The 16,927-nt window shown below is 47.7% G+C and overlaps 1 protein-coding gene across 1 annotated transcript in view; it reads right to left on the bottom strand.

Moving 5' to 3' along the window:
- Positions 1-2,906: 2,906 nt before the first annotated feature.
- The window catches only part of LOC127029113 (transmembrane emp24 domain-containing protein 7-like), a 36,812-nt gene continuing 22,791 nt past the window's right edge, over positions 2,907-16,927 (bottom strand). The window contains exon 3 of the mRNA XM_050914760.1: positions 2,907-3,145. Within this exon, the coding sequence (XP_050770717.1) occupies positions 3,134-3,145 (12 nt within the window). The 3' untranslated portion in view covers positions 2,907-3,133. The remainder of the gene's footprint in view (positions 3,146-16,927) is intronic.

A 16,927-nucleotide genomic window follows, 5' to 3' on the forward strand; every position in this document is an offset into this window, starting at 1 on the left:
GATATCTGCAGGAGGAACAACACAGCAGGGCATAAGCAATCCAGGAGGTTCCTGGAGAGCATCGATGACAACTTCCTGACACAAGAGATAGAGGAGCCAAGGAAGAGAGGTGCTCTGCTGGACCTCATACTCACAGACAAGGAAGGGCTCGTTTGGGATGAGAATAGGATAGAATAGGATAGAATAGAATAGGATAGAATAGAATAGAATAGAATAGAATAGAATAGAATATTTCAGTTGGAAGAGACCTACAATGATCATCTAGTCCAACTGCCTGACCAATTCAGGGCTGACCAAAAGTTAAAGCATGTTAGTAAGGGCATTGGCCAAATGCCTCTTAAACACTGACAGGCATGGGGCATCGACCACCTCTCTAGGAAGCCTGTTCCAGTGTTTGACCACCCTCTCGGTAAAGAAATGCTTCCTAATGTCAAGTCTGAACCTCTCCTGAAGCAGCTTTGAACCATTCCCACGTGTCCTGTCACTGGATACCAGGGAGAAGAGATCAGCACCTCCCTCTCCACTTTCCCTCCTCAGGAAGCTGTAGAGAGCAATGAGGTCGCCCCTCAGCCTCTTTCTCTCCAAACTAGACAAACCCAGAGTCCTTAGCCGCTCCTCATAGGACATGCCTTCCAGCCCTTTCACCAGCTTTGTTGCCCTCCTCTGGACGCATTCAAGGACCTTAACATCCTTCTTAAATTGTGGGGCCCAGAACTGCACACAGCACTCAAGGTGAGGCCACATCAACGCTAAATACAGAGGGATAATCACCTCTTTTGACCGGCTGGTTATACTGTGATGCACCCCAGGATGCGGTTTGCCCTTTTGGCTGCCAGGGCACACTGCTGACTCATATTGAGCCTGCTGTCAACCAGCACCCCCAGATCCCTTTCTGCGGGGCTGCTCTCCAGCCACTCCTCTCCCAATCTATACTTGTGTCCAGCATTACTCCGTCCCAGGTGCAGAATCTGGCATTTGTTCTTTTTAAATTTCATGCCCCTTGTCCCTCGAGAGAGTCAACAGCACCTCCCAGTTTGGTATCATCAGCAAACTTACTGATGGTGCATTCAACTCCTGCATCCAGATCGTTGATAAATATATTGAACAGAACTGGCCCTAGAATTGAGCCCTGAGGAACACCGCTGGTGACTGATCACCAGCCAGATGTAGCCCCATTCAGGTCAAAGGCAGCCCCATGAAGGTCAAAGGCAGCCTTTTTAAAAATGGGTGCAATGTTTCCCTTTTTCCAGTCACCAGGGACTTCACCTGACTGCCATGACTTTTCAAATATCATGGAGAGTGGCTTGGCAACTACATCAGCCAATTCCCTCAGGACTCTGGGATGCATCTCGTCAGGTCTCATAAACTTATGTGTTCATCGGGGGGGTACACTTTCTTTGACCTTCCTTCTCTGGCTGACATACCTGTAGAAGCCCTTCTTATTATTCTTTGCATCCCTTGCCAAGTTCAGCTCCAGCTGCACCTTGGCCTTCCTGACCCCATCCCTACACGACTGGGCAGCGTCCCTATACTCTTCCCAGGACATCTGTCCCTGCTTCCACTGCCTGTGCATTTCCTTCTTGCCCTTTAGTTTGACCAGCAGATCTCGACTCAGCCATGCCAATCTCTTGCCTTCCTTTCCTGATTTCTTACACCTGGGGATTGAGAGCTCTTGCACTCTATGGAAAGCGTCCTTAAAGATCTGCCAGCTCTGTTCTGCTCCCTTGTCCCTGAGGGCAGTTTCCCAGGGGGGTCCTATTGACTAACTCCTTGAACAGCTGGAGTTATAAATGTTTATTCAGGTATTACAAGCAGTCAAAGAATTCTTAGTTTTATTATCTGTCTAATGTCATTCTCCTGATATCACTCTCTCATCCTGGAAGTATATTCATATAATGGATTAGGTGTATCAGCAAAGTTACATGCAATAGAATCATCTGTATCTGATATGAGATTTGTCATTCACTTTTTGTAAAGGAACCAGTAAGTGAAGAAGAACACTAGGTGTGCTCTTTATTTTATTTATATGTTTTTGTCACATATATAGAGAAGCTGTAAAGTTTGTTTTTAAATTAATTTAACTTTTGAATTATTTCACTTCAGAAATTTCAATCCTTTTTCCGTTGTGGGTCTTGAGCATGAAGAACAAAGGAAATCATGACTCCATGTCGTGGTTTAACCCCAGCTGGCAACTAAGCACCACACAGCCGCTCCCTCACTCCCCCCACCCAGTGGGATGGGGGAGAGAATCGGAAGAGTAAAAATGAGAAAACTCATGGGTTGAGATAAAGACAGTTTAATAAGTAAAGCAAAAGCCATGCATGCAAGCAAAGCAAAACAAGGAATTCATTCACCACTTCCCATTGGCAGGCAGGTGTTCAGCCATCTCCAGGAAAGCAGGGCTCCATCACGCATAACGGTTACTTGGGAAGACAAAACGCCATCACTCCAAATGTCCCCCCTTCCTCCTTCCTCCCCCCAGCTTTATATGCTGAGCATGAAATCATATGGTCTGGAATATCCCTTTGGTCAGTTGGGGTCAGCTGTCCCGGCTGTGTCCCCTCCCAACTTCTTGTGCACCCCCAGCCTCCTCGCTGGTGGGGTGGTGTGAGAAGCAGAAAAGGCCTTGACTCTGTGTAAGCACTGCTCAGCAATAACTAAAACATCCCTGTCTTATCAACACTGTTTCCAGCACAAATCCAAAACATAGCCCCATACTAGCTACTATAAAGAAAATTAACTCTATCCCATCCAAAACCAGCACATTCTCCACCCCTTATTCCGTACCATTTACATCATGCTCAGGTCCCACACTATCCAATACAACCTCATTACCCACCACCCCCCTTCCCAACCTTTGATACAATACACAGATATCATTCCATTAGTCTATGGACCACCCCTGTGAAATGTCTGTAAAATGTCCATAAATGTCCACAAATGTCCACAAAATGTCCACTGAGTTCATTTAGTCCATGACTTTGGGCTCCATCTGTTATGGTGGTCACTCAGGACAGGAGAGGTGGTGTGTTGCATGGAGTTATTGGGCACCAAAGCCAGCTCAGGTCGGGTCACTGCTGCGCTTGCACTGCTTCTTGTGAGGCTCATCCTCCATTGGTTCAGGTGGTTCCTGCTATAGTAATTCCTATAACATGCAATTCAAATCCTGGGTTACAACAATTTAAAGGTATTTCCATTACAATCTCCACCCCTGGTCCCTTTGGACCAGGTTATAGGGTTTAACATCGCAATGAGCTCCTCCCCTTGCCCCTGCTCCGGCTTGGACTTATCCACAGACTGCAGTCCCTTAGGGGAGTACCTGCTCCAAGTGGAGCCTTATCTATGAGCCACAGTCTCTTCAGGGGTATGCCTGCTGCGGCGTAGACTTATCCACAGCCACAGTCGCTTTGAGGTGCACCTGTTCCAGCGTGGCCTTCTCCTTGGGCCACAATCCTTTCAGAGGTATACCTGCTGCGGCACAGACGTAACCACGGCCACAGACGCTTCGAGATGTACCTGCTTTGGTGTGGACTTATGCATGGCCACAGATGCTTCGGGGTGTCCTGCTCCCATGTGGACTCATCCACAGGTCACAGTCCCTTTGACTCGAGTTCACACTGGAGTTCCAGCCTGTCCAGTACAGCAGCACAGAAACAGCAGCGATGCCCTGGCCATCTGCCAGCCCAGGCGCATGGCCATTGCTGTTATCAAAATGTTCCCAGGCACAGCAGAGTAAGATGATCAGCAGTACAGCAAGCAGCGAAAGCAAAAAGCAGCCACTAACGAGCACTAGACTCTAATATACAGTAAGGCAAGCAAGCCCCATGGCAAGCACAGAAGCCTGCAATTAATAGCTAAACAGCAATAACAGCTATAAATTCAATCTGGCATATTCCAATCAAATCTGTCATTATCTCGAACCCTTTGAGCCCCACATTGGGCGCCAAAAAGGACTGTCGTGGTTTAACCCCAGCTGGCAACTAAGCACCACACAGCCGCTCCCTCACTCCCCCCACCCAGTGGGATGGGGGAGAGAATCGGAAGAGTAAAAATGAGAAAACTCATGGGTTGAGATAAAGACAGTTTAATAAGTAAAGCAAAAGCCATGCACGCAAGCAAAGCAAAACAAGGAATTCATTCACCACTTCCCATTGGCAGGCAGGTGTTCAGCCATCTCCAGGAAAGCAGGGCTCCATCACGCATAACGGTTACTTGGGAAGACAAACACCATCACTCCGAACGTCCCCCCCTTCCTCCTTCCTCCCCCCAGCTTTATATGCTGAGCATGACATCATATGGTCTGGAATATCCCTTTGGTCAGTTGGGGTCAGCTGTCCCGGCTGTGTCCCCTCCCAACTTCTTGTGCACCCCCAGCCTCCTCGCTGGTGGGGTGGTGTGAGAAGCAGAAAAGGCCTTGGCACTGTGTAAGCACTGCTCAGCAATAACTAAAACATCCCTGTATTATCAACACTGTTTCCAGCACAAATCCAAAACACAGCCCCATACTAGCTACTATGAAGAAAATTAACTCTATCCCAGCCAAAACCAGCACGCTCCACAACTAAGAGGAGCAAAAATCAATTTATGAAGATAAAAAATAATCTTTGTTAGGTTATTTAAAATCTTGGTTACAGTTGGGTTTTTACTAATTGCTATTTGTCTTCAATAACAAATTATCATAATGAAAATAAAGCTTGGGGGGGGGGGGTTTAATCAACATTGTGTCCTTAGGAACTCATTATGATATCCTTTTTTCTCCCCAGTAACTGTCGAACAAGCTCCGAAGTCCAGTGTTTATATCTTAAACTTTTCAGGGTAGAATAACAGAGTGTCTTCCATTCCCATCCAAAACCTCTCTAACAATTAATTTTTCAGACATCCTCTGCATATCATATGAATGCAATATCATCAGTCATTGCCTTCCAGTACTCCATGTGTACCTAACACATCCATACAAAAGCAACCTTCCATATTGCTAGAGATCTGGTCAACGGTCATTTTTCCCTGCTAAAGTTCCAATTTGTTTCCAAGCAAACATTGTGCTCTAGCACACAAAACATGCATTTATTCTGATTAAACACTTTGGTTTTATCAGCAGGGTGTGCATAATCAAACATATTTCACTCAAATACAGAAGAATAGATTGGTTTACTAAGTTAAAAGCTTTAATCTGACAACTAGAGATTTTAGGTAGGGCTAAAGGAATCCACTGTGCTTATGGATCCTGGTTTACTTTTAGTCTCTAAAACAATACACTAAGGGTAGGCAGAGATTTTTTCATTGGCACTAATAGAGAATTTACTTCCTGAGAGCTAGAGATATGTTCTTGCCCCTAATAACTCTGCTTCTTGCCATGTTCATATGACCTTCCCTTGCTAGTCTGACAAAAATATGCTTCTAAATTATCATTATACCACACGTAACTATAAAATTCACAAGCATCACTGACTGTCTTAACTCAAGACCAAACACTAGCTGCAGGCTGTGAGACATACTCAAAAGAAATCCTGCCCTTATTCAAGCGGGCCAGGAGTTGCCTATTAGACATACCCTGGCTTTCAGATTTAATTCATTTCACTGGATGAATGAAGCCAAAAGAGGTAGTCATCAAAAAGTGTACACATATTTTTAAAATATTCCTTTAGGATGTGTTTTCTGTTCTAAGAATTATAAACAGTCAAAATACTGTGTTCCATCCAAAGAACTGCTGCAAAGGTAATATGAGATTTTTATGACCATTAACTTGAAATCAGCACAATGATTTAGCTATAATCCTCAAACTTACTGATAAATGTTTTTTCACCCAGTCAGCTTTTTGCTGGGAGGAGAAATGAGGAAAGCAAGAGATGGTTGTGTGGATGACAACGAACAAACCACTTCTTCGCGTTGAAAAACGTGTGTGCAACTGCATAAGCAAAATAGCTTTTTATATTCTGGTTGTAGCGTTTACCACTTGTTATCTTATTATTAAATTCTGTCTTATTATTTCTGTTTTCCTCCTTTATGTTAACTTAAAAACAAACCAATTATCCTCCCTGCCCAAATTTTTTTTTAAAGTGCATGCCACATTCCCAGGTGTTACAAGAAATTTAAGCATACAGATTGGTTTACTCAGGAGTTTTGGGTAACAAAGGTCAAGAGGATTGGGTTATAAATATGTAAATCATTAATTGTAGCATGTGTAACTCTGCCTTGGTGCAAGAAGGCATCTGTTCTGTTATATTGGTGTCCTGGTTTCGGCTGGGATAGAGTTAATTTTCTTCCCAGTAGCTGGTATAGTGCCACTGGGGGAGGGGGAGTGAGAAAACGGCTGTGTGTTTAGCTGCCTGCCGGGTTACACAATTGGTTGCTTCTGTCAGCTGTTTGAACAACCACAAAGAAATGGGGATTTCATTTCAATGGGGACTTCATTTACAGCCTGGATTTCACCCACAAGAGTTGGGGATGTGAAGATCAAAGGCAAGCTTGGCTGCAGTGACCATGAGATGGTGGAGTTCAGGATCCTGAGGGCAGGGAGGAGGGTGAAAAGCAAGCTCACAACCCTGGACTTCAGGAGAGCAGACTTTGGCCTCTTCAAAGATCTGCTTGGAAGAGTCCCGTGGGATAAGGCCCTGGAGGGAAGGGGGGCCCAAGAAAGCTGGTTAATACTCAAGGATCACCTCCTCCAAGCTCAAGAGCAGTCCATCCACAATGAGCAGGAATTCAGGCAAAAAAGCCAGGAGGCCTGCATGGATGAACAAGGAGCTGCTGGCCAAACTCAAACACAAAAAGGAAGCATACAGAAGGTGGAAGCAGGGACAGGTAAGCTGGGAGGAATGCAGAAACACTGTCCGAGCATCCAGGGATGAACTTAGGAAAGCCAAAGACCACCTGGAGTTAAATCTGGCGAGTTGATGTCAAGGGCAACAAGAAGGGTTTCTATAAGTACATAGGTGACAAAAGGAAGACTAGGGAAAATGTGGGCCTGCTGATGAATGGGGCAGGGGACCTGGTGACACAGGACATGGAAAAGGCTGAGGTACTGAATGCCTTCTTTACCTCAGTCTTTACTAGCAAGACCAGCCTTCAGGAATCCCAGGTCCCAGAGACCAGGGGGAAAGGCTGGAGCAAGGAAGACGTACCCTTGGCGGAAGAGGATCATGTCAGGGACTACTTAAGCAAACTGGACATAATAAGTCCACGGGCCCTGATGGGATGCACCCACGAGTGGTGAGGGAGTTGGAAGATGTCGTTGCAAGGACACTCTTGATAATCTAGGAACGATCATGGCGATTGGGAGAGGTGCCCGAAGACTGGAGGAAAGAAAATGTCCCTCCTATCTTCAAGAAAGGCAAGAAGGAGGACCCAGGGAACTACAGGTCGGTCAGCCTTACCTCGATCCCTGGGAAGGTGATGGAGCAGTGTGTTGGGTTTGTGTAGCGAGGGAGGGGCTACAGGGGTGGCTCCTGTGAGAAGCTACTAGAAGCTTCCCTGGCTCCAACCCGGACCCGCCTCTGGCCAAGGCTGAGCCAATCAGCAACGGTGGTTGTGCCTCTGTGATAGCATATTTAAGAAAGGGGAAAAAAGATTCCCGGGGGGAGAGCGTAAGATGGAGGAGGAAGAAGAGGAAGAAGAAGAACTACAGTAAAAAAAAGGAGAGGAAGAAGAAGATGGAAGAAGAAGAGGAGGAGCTCCAGTGAGGAGTGGGATGTGAGAGAAACAACCATGCACACACCAAGGTCAGTGAAGATGGAGAGGGAGGAGGTGTGCCGGAACAGAGATTCCCCTGCAGCCCGTGGAGGACCCCATGCCGGAGCAGGTGGCTGGGCCCAGAAAAGGCCATGACTCTGTGGGAGAGCCCACACTGGAGCAGTTTGCAGAGGACTGCAGTGCGTGGAAAGGACTTGAGTTGGAGAAACTCATGGAGGGCTGACCCCCGTGAGAGGGACCCCACGCTGGAGCAGGGGAAGAGTGTGAGGAGCCCTCCCCCTGTGGAAGGAGCGGCAGAGACAATGTGGGATGAACTGACCACAACCCCCATTCCCGCCCCCCTGTGCCACTGGGGGTGAGGAGGTAGAGTTATCGGGAGCAAAGCTGAGCCTGGGAAGAAAGGAGGGGCGGGGGGAAGGTGTGTTTTTTAAGATATGGTTCTATTTCTCATCATTCTACTCTGATTTGGTTGTTAACAAATTAAATTGGTTTATTTTTCCCCAAAATCGAGTCTGTTTTGCCTGTGACCATAAGTGGTGAGTGATCCCTCCCTGTCCTTGTCTCGACCCACGACCCACGAGCTTTTTTGCTGTATTTTCTCTTCCCCATCCCACCGGGGGGAAAGGAGTGAGCGAGCGGCTGCATGGTGCTTTGTTGCCGGCTGGGCTTAAACCACGACAAGCAGCTAATCCTGGGAACCATTCCAAGGCACATTAAGGACAAGAAGGTGATCAGGAATAGTCAGCATGGATTCACCAAGGGGAAGACATTCTTGACCAACTTGTTAAGCTTTTATGATGAAATGACTGGCCCAGTAGATGAGGGGAGAGCAGTGGATAATGTCAACCTAGACTTTAGGAAGGCTTTCGACGCTGTCTCCCGCGATGGGGCAGAGCGCACCCTCAGCAAGTTTGCTGATGATACAAAACTGGGAGGAGTGGCTGGTATGCCAGAGGGTTGTGCTGCCATCCAGAGAGACCTCGACAGGCTGGAGAAACGGGCCGAGAGGAACCTCATACAGTTCAACAAGGGGAAGTGCAAAGTCCTGCACCTGGGGAGGAACAATCCCAGGCACCAGTACATGCTGGGGGCCACCCAGCTGGAAAGCAGCTTGGCAGAAAGGGACCTGAGGGTCCTAGTGGACACCAAGTTGAACATGAGCCAGCAATGTGCCCTTGCTGCAAAGAGGGCAAACGGTATCCTGGGGTGCATTAGGAGGAGTGTGAGGGAGGTGATCTACTCGGGCCCTCTACTCAGCACTGGTGAAGCCCCACCTGGAATACTGTGTCCAGATCTGGGTTCCCCAGTACAAGAGAGACATGGACATACTGGAGAGAGTCCAACAAAGGGCCAATAAGATGATTAAGGGACTGGAGCATCTCTCCTATGAGGAAAGGCTGAGAGAGCTGGGACTGTTTAGCCTAGAGAAGAGAAGGCTTGGGGGAGGGGGGGAGAGATCTCATCAATGTGTGCAAATATCTGAAGGGAGGGTGGAAAGAAGACGGAGCCAGGCTCTTTTCAGTGGTGCCCAGTTGTATTGGGTCTGGCTGAGATGGAGTTAATTTTCCCCGTAGCAGCCCTCATAGTGCTGTGCTCTGTCTTGGTAGCTAGAAAGATGTTGATAACACACCAGTGTTTTGGCTACTGCTGAGCAGTGCTCACACAGCATCAAGGCTGTCTCTCCAACATTGCCCCCCCTCACCAGTAGGCTGGGGGTGGGCAAGATCTTGGGAGGGGACATAGCCAGGACAGCTGACCCAAACTGACCAAAGGGATATTCCATACCATATGATGTCTGCTCAGCAATAAAAGCTAGGAGAAGGAGGAGGAAGGGGGGGCATTTGTTATTTATGTTTGTCTTCCGGAGCAACCGCTACGCGTACTGAAGCCCTGCTTCCCGGGAAGTGGCCAGACATGGCCTGCTGATGGGAAGTAGAGAATAAAATCTTTTGTTTTTCTTTGTTTTCACGCACGACCTTTGCTTTTGCTTTATTAAACTGTCCTTATCTCGACCCACAAGCCTTTCGTTATATTTTGTCTTCCCTGTCCAGTTGAGGAGGGGGAGTGAGAGAGCGGCTTTGGTGGGCACCTGGCATCCAGCCAGGGTCAACCCACCACAGTCCTTTTTGGCGCCCAATGTGGGGCTCGACAACGGCAGTTTTGTATTAAGCGTGCTATAGCTATAGTAGTTATTAAGTGGCAAGCTCCTGTGCGGGTCATGGAGTTTGTTGGCTGCACTGCTTATCTCTTTATTTTGCTAAGCTTGGGAACATGTTAATAGAAATAATGGCTCTATGTGCTTTGCCCTGGCATTGACGGCCTTGCTGTGCTAGGGGAGCTATTTTGTGGGGAGGATGAAGGAACTTGGGAACATGCTGGTACAAACAATGGCTATGTGCTTTGCCCTGGCATTGATGGCCTTGCTGTGCTGCGGGAGCTATCTTGTGGAGAAGATGAGGGAATACATCTCCCTCTCCCTACCCGGGATTGATGTGGGTGGTTTTATTATGCAGGCTCCCGAGGTCCTTGTTCACCCTTATGTGAGCTGTTTAATACTACTAATTAATACTGTTGGCATATTATGGATTTTGTGGAATCTGGTCTCATCCTGGTGTAAGAGAAGACAACTTTTGGGTGAGGCAATATTGAAATGTGCCCTGAGGCGGCCAGTCCCTGGGTGGCAGGGTGTGTGGGAGGATTTGGGCAGATTCCTAGGACGGTTATCACCTCCCATAGCCTGGGACTTTACACCTGAACAGGCAAGCAACCCGGGCAAACTGACGCGCCACCTGATAGAAGGGTGCCTTGCCTACCCCAATGAAAACCAACAGCTTCTAGCACTGTACTGGGGCCTGGCTTGTGCCTATCAAGCCACAGTTCAGTACTCTCAGAGGACTGTGGTTGAGGCAGGGACCCAAACTGCATCTGAGAACACCATGGTTGAGATGATAGGCACCCAAACAACAACAACTACAGTAATTGCCCCCATAGTGAAAAAGAAACAGTGGACAAGGAGAACAACGGGTCCATATCATCGATGACTAAGGGAGGAGGAAGAAGAGGAAAGGTTTGATCAAGAAGCCGGTCCTTCGACAAAGAAATGGGAGGAAGGAATGAGAGAACTCAGACAGGAAGTGGAAACTACCCGGTCCCTGACCTCATCAGAACTTCAAGACATGCGGAAAGATTACAGCCGCCAGCCAGGTGAGCGGATTGCTGCCTGGCTGCTCCGATGCTGGGATAGCGGGGCTGACAGTCAGCAATTGGAAGGTAAGGAAGCCCAACAGCTGGGATCTCTTGCTAGAAACCGGGGACTTGAGAGAGGAATTGGAAAAGAGGCAGCAATTTGCAGTCTCTGGAGACGGCTCCTCTCAAGTGTGAGGGCAAGATATCCATTCAAGGAAGAGCTTGTGAACTCCCCAGGAAAATGGACTACTGCAGATGAAGGCATCCAATACCTGAGAGAATTAGCGGTGCTGAAAGTAATCTACAGTGATCTAGACGATGATGAGGTCTCCAAAGATCCAGAGGATGTCCTGTGCACATGGGCCACGTGGAGGAAGGTGATTCAAAGTGCCCCAGCGTCATATTCTAACAGCTTGGCAGCGATGTATTGCCCGGATATGGATACACCAACTGTGGAGAAAGTGTCTTCTTGGCTCCAAAACTTTGAAGAAAATCTCTGTACCTCCTCATCCCTACGGGCCAGCGCCTTGGCTGTTAGGGGCGCCCCAAGAAGTCAGTCCCCTCCTGCCCCAGTCAGAGGGAAAGGGAGCCCCAGGCGCATGCCACGTGGTGCACTCTGGTTCTTCCTGCGTGACCAGGGGGAAGACATGAGGGAGTGGGATGGTGAACCCACCTTTAAGCTGGAAGCCCATGTATGTGAACTGAGAGGGAAGAAAGCTGTTAAGAAGGGGTCACCCAAGAAGGCTGCCAGCTTAGTTGCTGTAGAGACACAAGAAGGCAATTGGCGATCTCCCAGACATAGAAGAACTGAAATCACCTCCCTTGATCCTGGTGAGGGGACTTCTGGTCTGGCACTGCAAGGGTCAGACAGTGAATACTCTGACCAGGAACAGGAATAGAGGGTCCCTGCCTTCGGCCAGGAGGAGGAAAGGGATGACCGGGTATACTGGACTGTGTGGATCCGATGGCCTGGCGCATCAGACCCACAGAAGTATAAGGCTTTGGTAGACACTGGTGCACAGTGTACGCTGGTGCCATGAGGGTATAGGGGCACAGAACCCATCTGGATCTCTGGAGTGACAGGGGGATGCCAAGAATTGTCTGTATTGGAGGCTGAGGTGAGCTTAACAGGGGACAAGTGGGAAAAGCACTCCATTGTGACTGGCCCAGAGGCCCCTTGTATCCTTGGCATAGACTACCTCAGGAGAGGGTACTTCAAGGACCCAAAGGGGTACCGATGGGCTTTTGGTGTAGCCACTGTGAACACAGAGAAGATCAAACACCTATCATCTACCCTGCCTGGCCTCTCGGAAGATCCCTTTGTTGTGGGGTTGCTGTGAGTTGAAGAACAGCAGGTGCCAATCGCTACCAGGACGGTGCATCGGCGGCAATATTGCACAAACCGAGACTCCCTGGCTCCCACCCATGAGCTGATTCATCAACTGGAGAGCCAGGGAGTGATCAGCAAGACTCACTCACCTTTTAACAGTCCCATATGGCCAGTGCAAAAGTCTGACGGAGCATGGAGGTTAACAGTAGACTATCGTGGTCTGAACGAAGTCATGCCACCACTGAGTGCTGCTGTACCAGACATGTTAGAGCTCCAATATGAACTGCAGTCGAAGGCAGCCAAGTGGTATGCTACAATTGACATCATTGCCAATGTGTTTTTCTCAATTCCTTTGGCAGCAGAGTGCAGGCCACAGTTTGCTTTCACGTGGAGGGGTGTCCAATACACCTGGAATCGACTGCCCCAGGGGTGGAAGCACAGCCCTACCATTTGTCATGGACTAATCCAAACTGCACTGGAACAGGGTGATGCCCCTGAACATCTACAATACATCAATGACATCATTGTGTGGGGCAACAAGGCAGAAGAAGTGTTTGAGAAGGGAAAAAGAGTAATTCAGATTCTTCTGAAAGCTGGTTTCGCCATAAAGAAAAGCAAGGTCAAGGGACCTGCACAGGAGATTCAGTTCTTGGGAATAAAACGGCAGGATGGATGCCATCATGGGCCTATGGATGTGGTCAACAAGATAGCAACTATGTCTCCACCAGCTAACAAGAAGGAAACACAAGCTTTCCTAGGCCTTGTGGGGTTCTGGAGAATGCATATTCCAGGTTATAGTCAGCTTGTGAGCCCTCTCTATCAAGTAACCCAAAAGAAGAACAATTTTGAGTGGGGCCTTGAGCAACAGCAAGCCTTTGAGCAGATCAAACAGGAAATAGCTCGTGCGGTAGCCCTTGGGCCTGTCTGGACAGGACCAGCTGTGCAAAATGTACTCTACACTGCAGCTGGGGAGCACGGCCTCACCTGGAGCCTCTGGCAGAAAACATCAGGAGAAACCTGAGGTCGACCATTAGGGTTTTGGAGCCGGGGGTATCGAGGATCAGAAGCCCACTACACCCCGACTGAAAAAGAGATACTAGCAGCATATGAGGGGGTTCGAGCCGCTTCAGAAGTTGTTGGTACAGAAGCACAGCTCCTCTTGGCACCACGATTGCCTGTGCTACACTGGATGTTCAAAGGAAACATCCCCTCTACACATCACGCAACCAGCGCTACATGGAGTAAGTGGGTAGCGTTGATCACACAACGAGCTTGACTGGGGAAACCCAACCACCCAGGAATCCTGGAAGAGATCGTGGACTGGCCAGAAGGCAGAGATTTTGGAGCATTGCCTGAGGAGGTGGCTCGTGCTCAAGAGGCACCACCATATAATGAGTTATCAGAAGATGAAAGGCGTTATGCTTTGTTTACTGATGGATCCTGTCGTGTGGTAGGAAACCATCGGAAATGGAAAGCTGCTGTGTGGAGTCCCACACGACAAGTCGTTGAGGCCACTGAAGGAGAAGGTGAGTCAAGTCAGTTTGCAGAAGTGAAAGCCATCCAACTAGCCCTAGAGATTGCTGAATGAGAAAAGTGGCCAGTACTCTATCTCTCTACTGACTCCTGGAGGGTGGCTAATGCCCTATGGGGGTGGCTACAGCAGTGGAAGAAGACCAATTGGCAGCGCAGGGGTAAACCCATCTGGGCTGCTGCATTATGGCAGGACATTGCTGCCCGGGTAGAAAACATGGCTCTAAAGGTACGTCATGTAGACGCTCACATGCCCAAAAGCCGCACCACTGAAGAACATCGAAACAATGAACAGGTAGACAAGGCTGCCAAAATCGAAGTAGCTCAGGTGGACCTGGACTGGGAGTGTAAGGGTGAGCTATTTGTAGCTCGATGGGCCCATGAAACATTGGGACATCTAGGGAGAGGTGCAACATACAGATGGGCTCGTGATCGAGGGGTGGACCTGACCATGGAGGCCATCACACAGGTCACTCACGAATGTGAAACATGTGCTGCAATCAAGCGAGCCACACGAGTAAAATATCCCTTGAATAGAGGGCAGTGGCTGGGTTTTCGATATGTCGAGGCCTGGCAAATTGACTATGTTGGACCACTGCCACGAACACGCCAAGGCAAGTGCTACATACTCACCATGGTGGAAGCAACTACTCGTTGGCTAGAAACATACCCTGTAAACCATGCCACTGCCCGAAACACCATCTTAGGCCTCGAAAGGCAAATTTTGTGGTGACATGATACCCCAGAAAGAATTGAGTCAGATAATGGGGCTCATTTCCGGAATAACCTCATAAACTCCTGGGCAAAGAAACACAGCATTGAGTGGGTGTATCACATCCCTTATCACCCACAAGCCTCTGGAAAGACTGAGAGATATAATGGACTGTTAAAGACTATGTTGAGAGCATTGGGCAATGGGGCATGGAAGCACTGGGATACAAATTTAGCAGAAGCCACTTGGCTAGTTAACACCAGAGGATCTGCTAACCGTCCTGGTCCTGCCCAAACAAAGCCCCTACATACTGTGGGAGGAGATAAGGTTCCCGTAGTGCACATGGGGAAGTGGCTGGGGAAGGCGGTATGGATTGCTCCTCCCATGGGAAAAGGCAAACCCATTTGTGGGATTGTCTTTGCTCAAGGACCTGGGTGTACTTGGTGGGTAATGCGGAAGGATGGGGAGACCCGGTGTGTGCCTCAAGGAGATTTAACCTTGGGGGAAAAATAACCTGTGATGTGAGTTGTATATTGTAGGAAGTAATGTAGCAGGAATGACCTGAACCAATGAAGAGTGAGTTTCACAAGGAACCAGGCAAGTGCAACGATGACCCAAACCAAGCTGATGTTGGTGCCCAACAATCAAACATACTGCTTCTCCTGTCCTGAACACCCATCTTGACAGACGGGGCCCAAGTCATAGCCTGTTTGTGAACATCTGGAGGAGTGGAAGAAGCCCATGGAATGGGAGAGGAATATCGCTCTGTTAAAGGACAGGGGATAGTAGTTAATGAGAATGTGTAAATTTGTATGTTGGGTATAAAGACGGTTTAAGTATGTACTTAAGTCGTAAGTGTTGGTAGGAAGGGATTTCAGTAATGAGAATTAAATGCAATGGGATGGTTAGAAGATATATATATGTGTGTGTGTATTAAATTATGTGGGACCTGAGCATAACGCAAATGGTATGGAATAAGGGGTGGAGATTGTACTGGGTCTGACTGAGATGGAGTTAGTTTTCCCCGTAGCAGCCCTCATAGTGCTGTGCTCTGTCTTGGTAGCTAGAAAGGTGTTGATAACACACCAGTGTTTTGGCTACTGCTGAGCAGTGCTCACACAGCATCAAGGCTGTCTCTCCAACATTGCCCCCCCTCACCAGCAGGCTGGGGGTGGGCAAGATCTTGGGAGGGGACATAGCCAGGACAGCTGACCCAAACTGACCAAAGGGATATTCCATACCATATGATGTCTGCTCAGCAATAAAAGCTAGGAGAAGGAGGAGGAAGGGGGGGCATTCGTTATTTACGTTTGTCTTCATCTCATCAATGTGTGCAAATATCTGAAGGGAGGGTGCAAAGAAGACAGAGCCAGGCTCTTTTCAGTGGTGCCCAGTGACAGGACAAGAGGCAGTGGGCTCAAACTAAACCACAGGAAACACTTTTTCACTGTGAGGGTGACTGAGCACTGGCACAGGTTGCCCAGGGAGGTTGTGGAGTCCTCCTCCTCAGAGATATTCAAAAGTCATCTAGACATAGTCCTGGGCAAGCAGCTCTAGGTGGCCCTGCTTGAGCAGGGGGGTTGAACCAGATGACCTCTGGAGGTCCCTTCCAACCTCAACCATTCTGTGATTCTGTGTTATGTGTGCTGACTTGCCCTATTAGCAGGAGTTATGAACTGGCATACACTAATCCTGTTAATGACACTAGAGTATAAATATATTCAACACAACTCCAGCAGAGAAGGGATTCTTCTAAACATCTCATGAAGAGACAGAGTAGATGAAAGTCCGAGCAAGGGGTTTTGGTGTTATAGTTACTTCTGTTATCATAAAACCCAACTCCAAGAAAATGGGTAAGTCTGAGCTTATATAAACTTTGTTTTGTTTAGAGAGGGTATTCAAAAGCAAAAATATCTTGTATTATTAAAAAACCCACCTTCATGTCATCTCAAAATGAAAACACTTTTCTCTCTCCCAGTTTTCACTGTTTAATTTAATGAAGTATTAGAAAGACATAGTTTGTTGTTAATGATTGGAGTGCTTTCCAAAAGCTAGCCAGGGATAAATTTCACAACTGCTTTAAATGCAATTATTTTTGTATTTTCCAAATTAAGAAGTTTGGCTTCCACTTTCAACTTTAGATCATTAAAGTTTAAGAGGAAAATTCAAAACCAATGCAATCATTGAAGACTCTAGCATCTGACATTGAATAGGGTATTCTTTCAACACAGTGTAGACAGACCATTATCATTCAAATAGCAAAGAGAAAAACTAAAATGAGGAAAAATAGCACAAGTACTCATAAAAAAGTATTTAAAAACTCCTAAAACTCTCATTAGCGTATCCCTTCTTCTGTGACTTAAGTAAAGAGAATAAGGATACCTTTTGCTCTACTTAACAAGATTCTCAAGGAAGCAATGACTGGACCACAATGTTCATGAAGACTCCATCACAACTGCCTATATATGTATATATAATTA

The sequence above is a fragment of the Gymnogyps californianus genome, unplaced genomic scaffold (genome assembly GCF_018139145.2).
Source record: "Gymnogyps californianus isolate 813 unplaced genomic scaffold, ASM1813914v2 HiC_scaffold_76, whole genome shotgun sequence".
Classification (NCBI taxonomy): domain Eukaryota; kingdom Metazoa; phylum Chordata; class Aves; order Accipitriformes; family Cathartidae; genus Gymnogyps; species Gymnogyps californianus.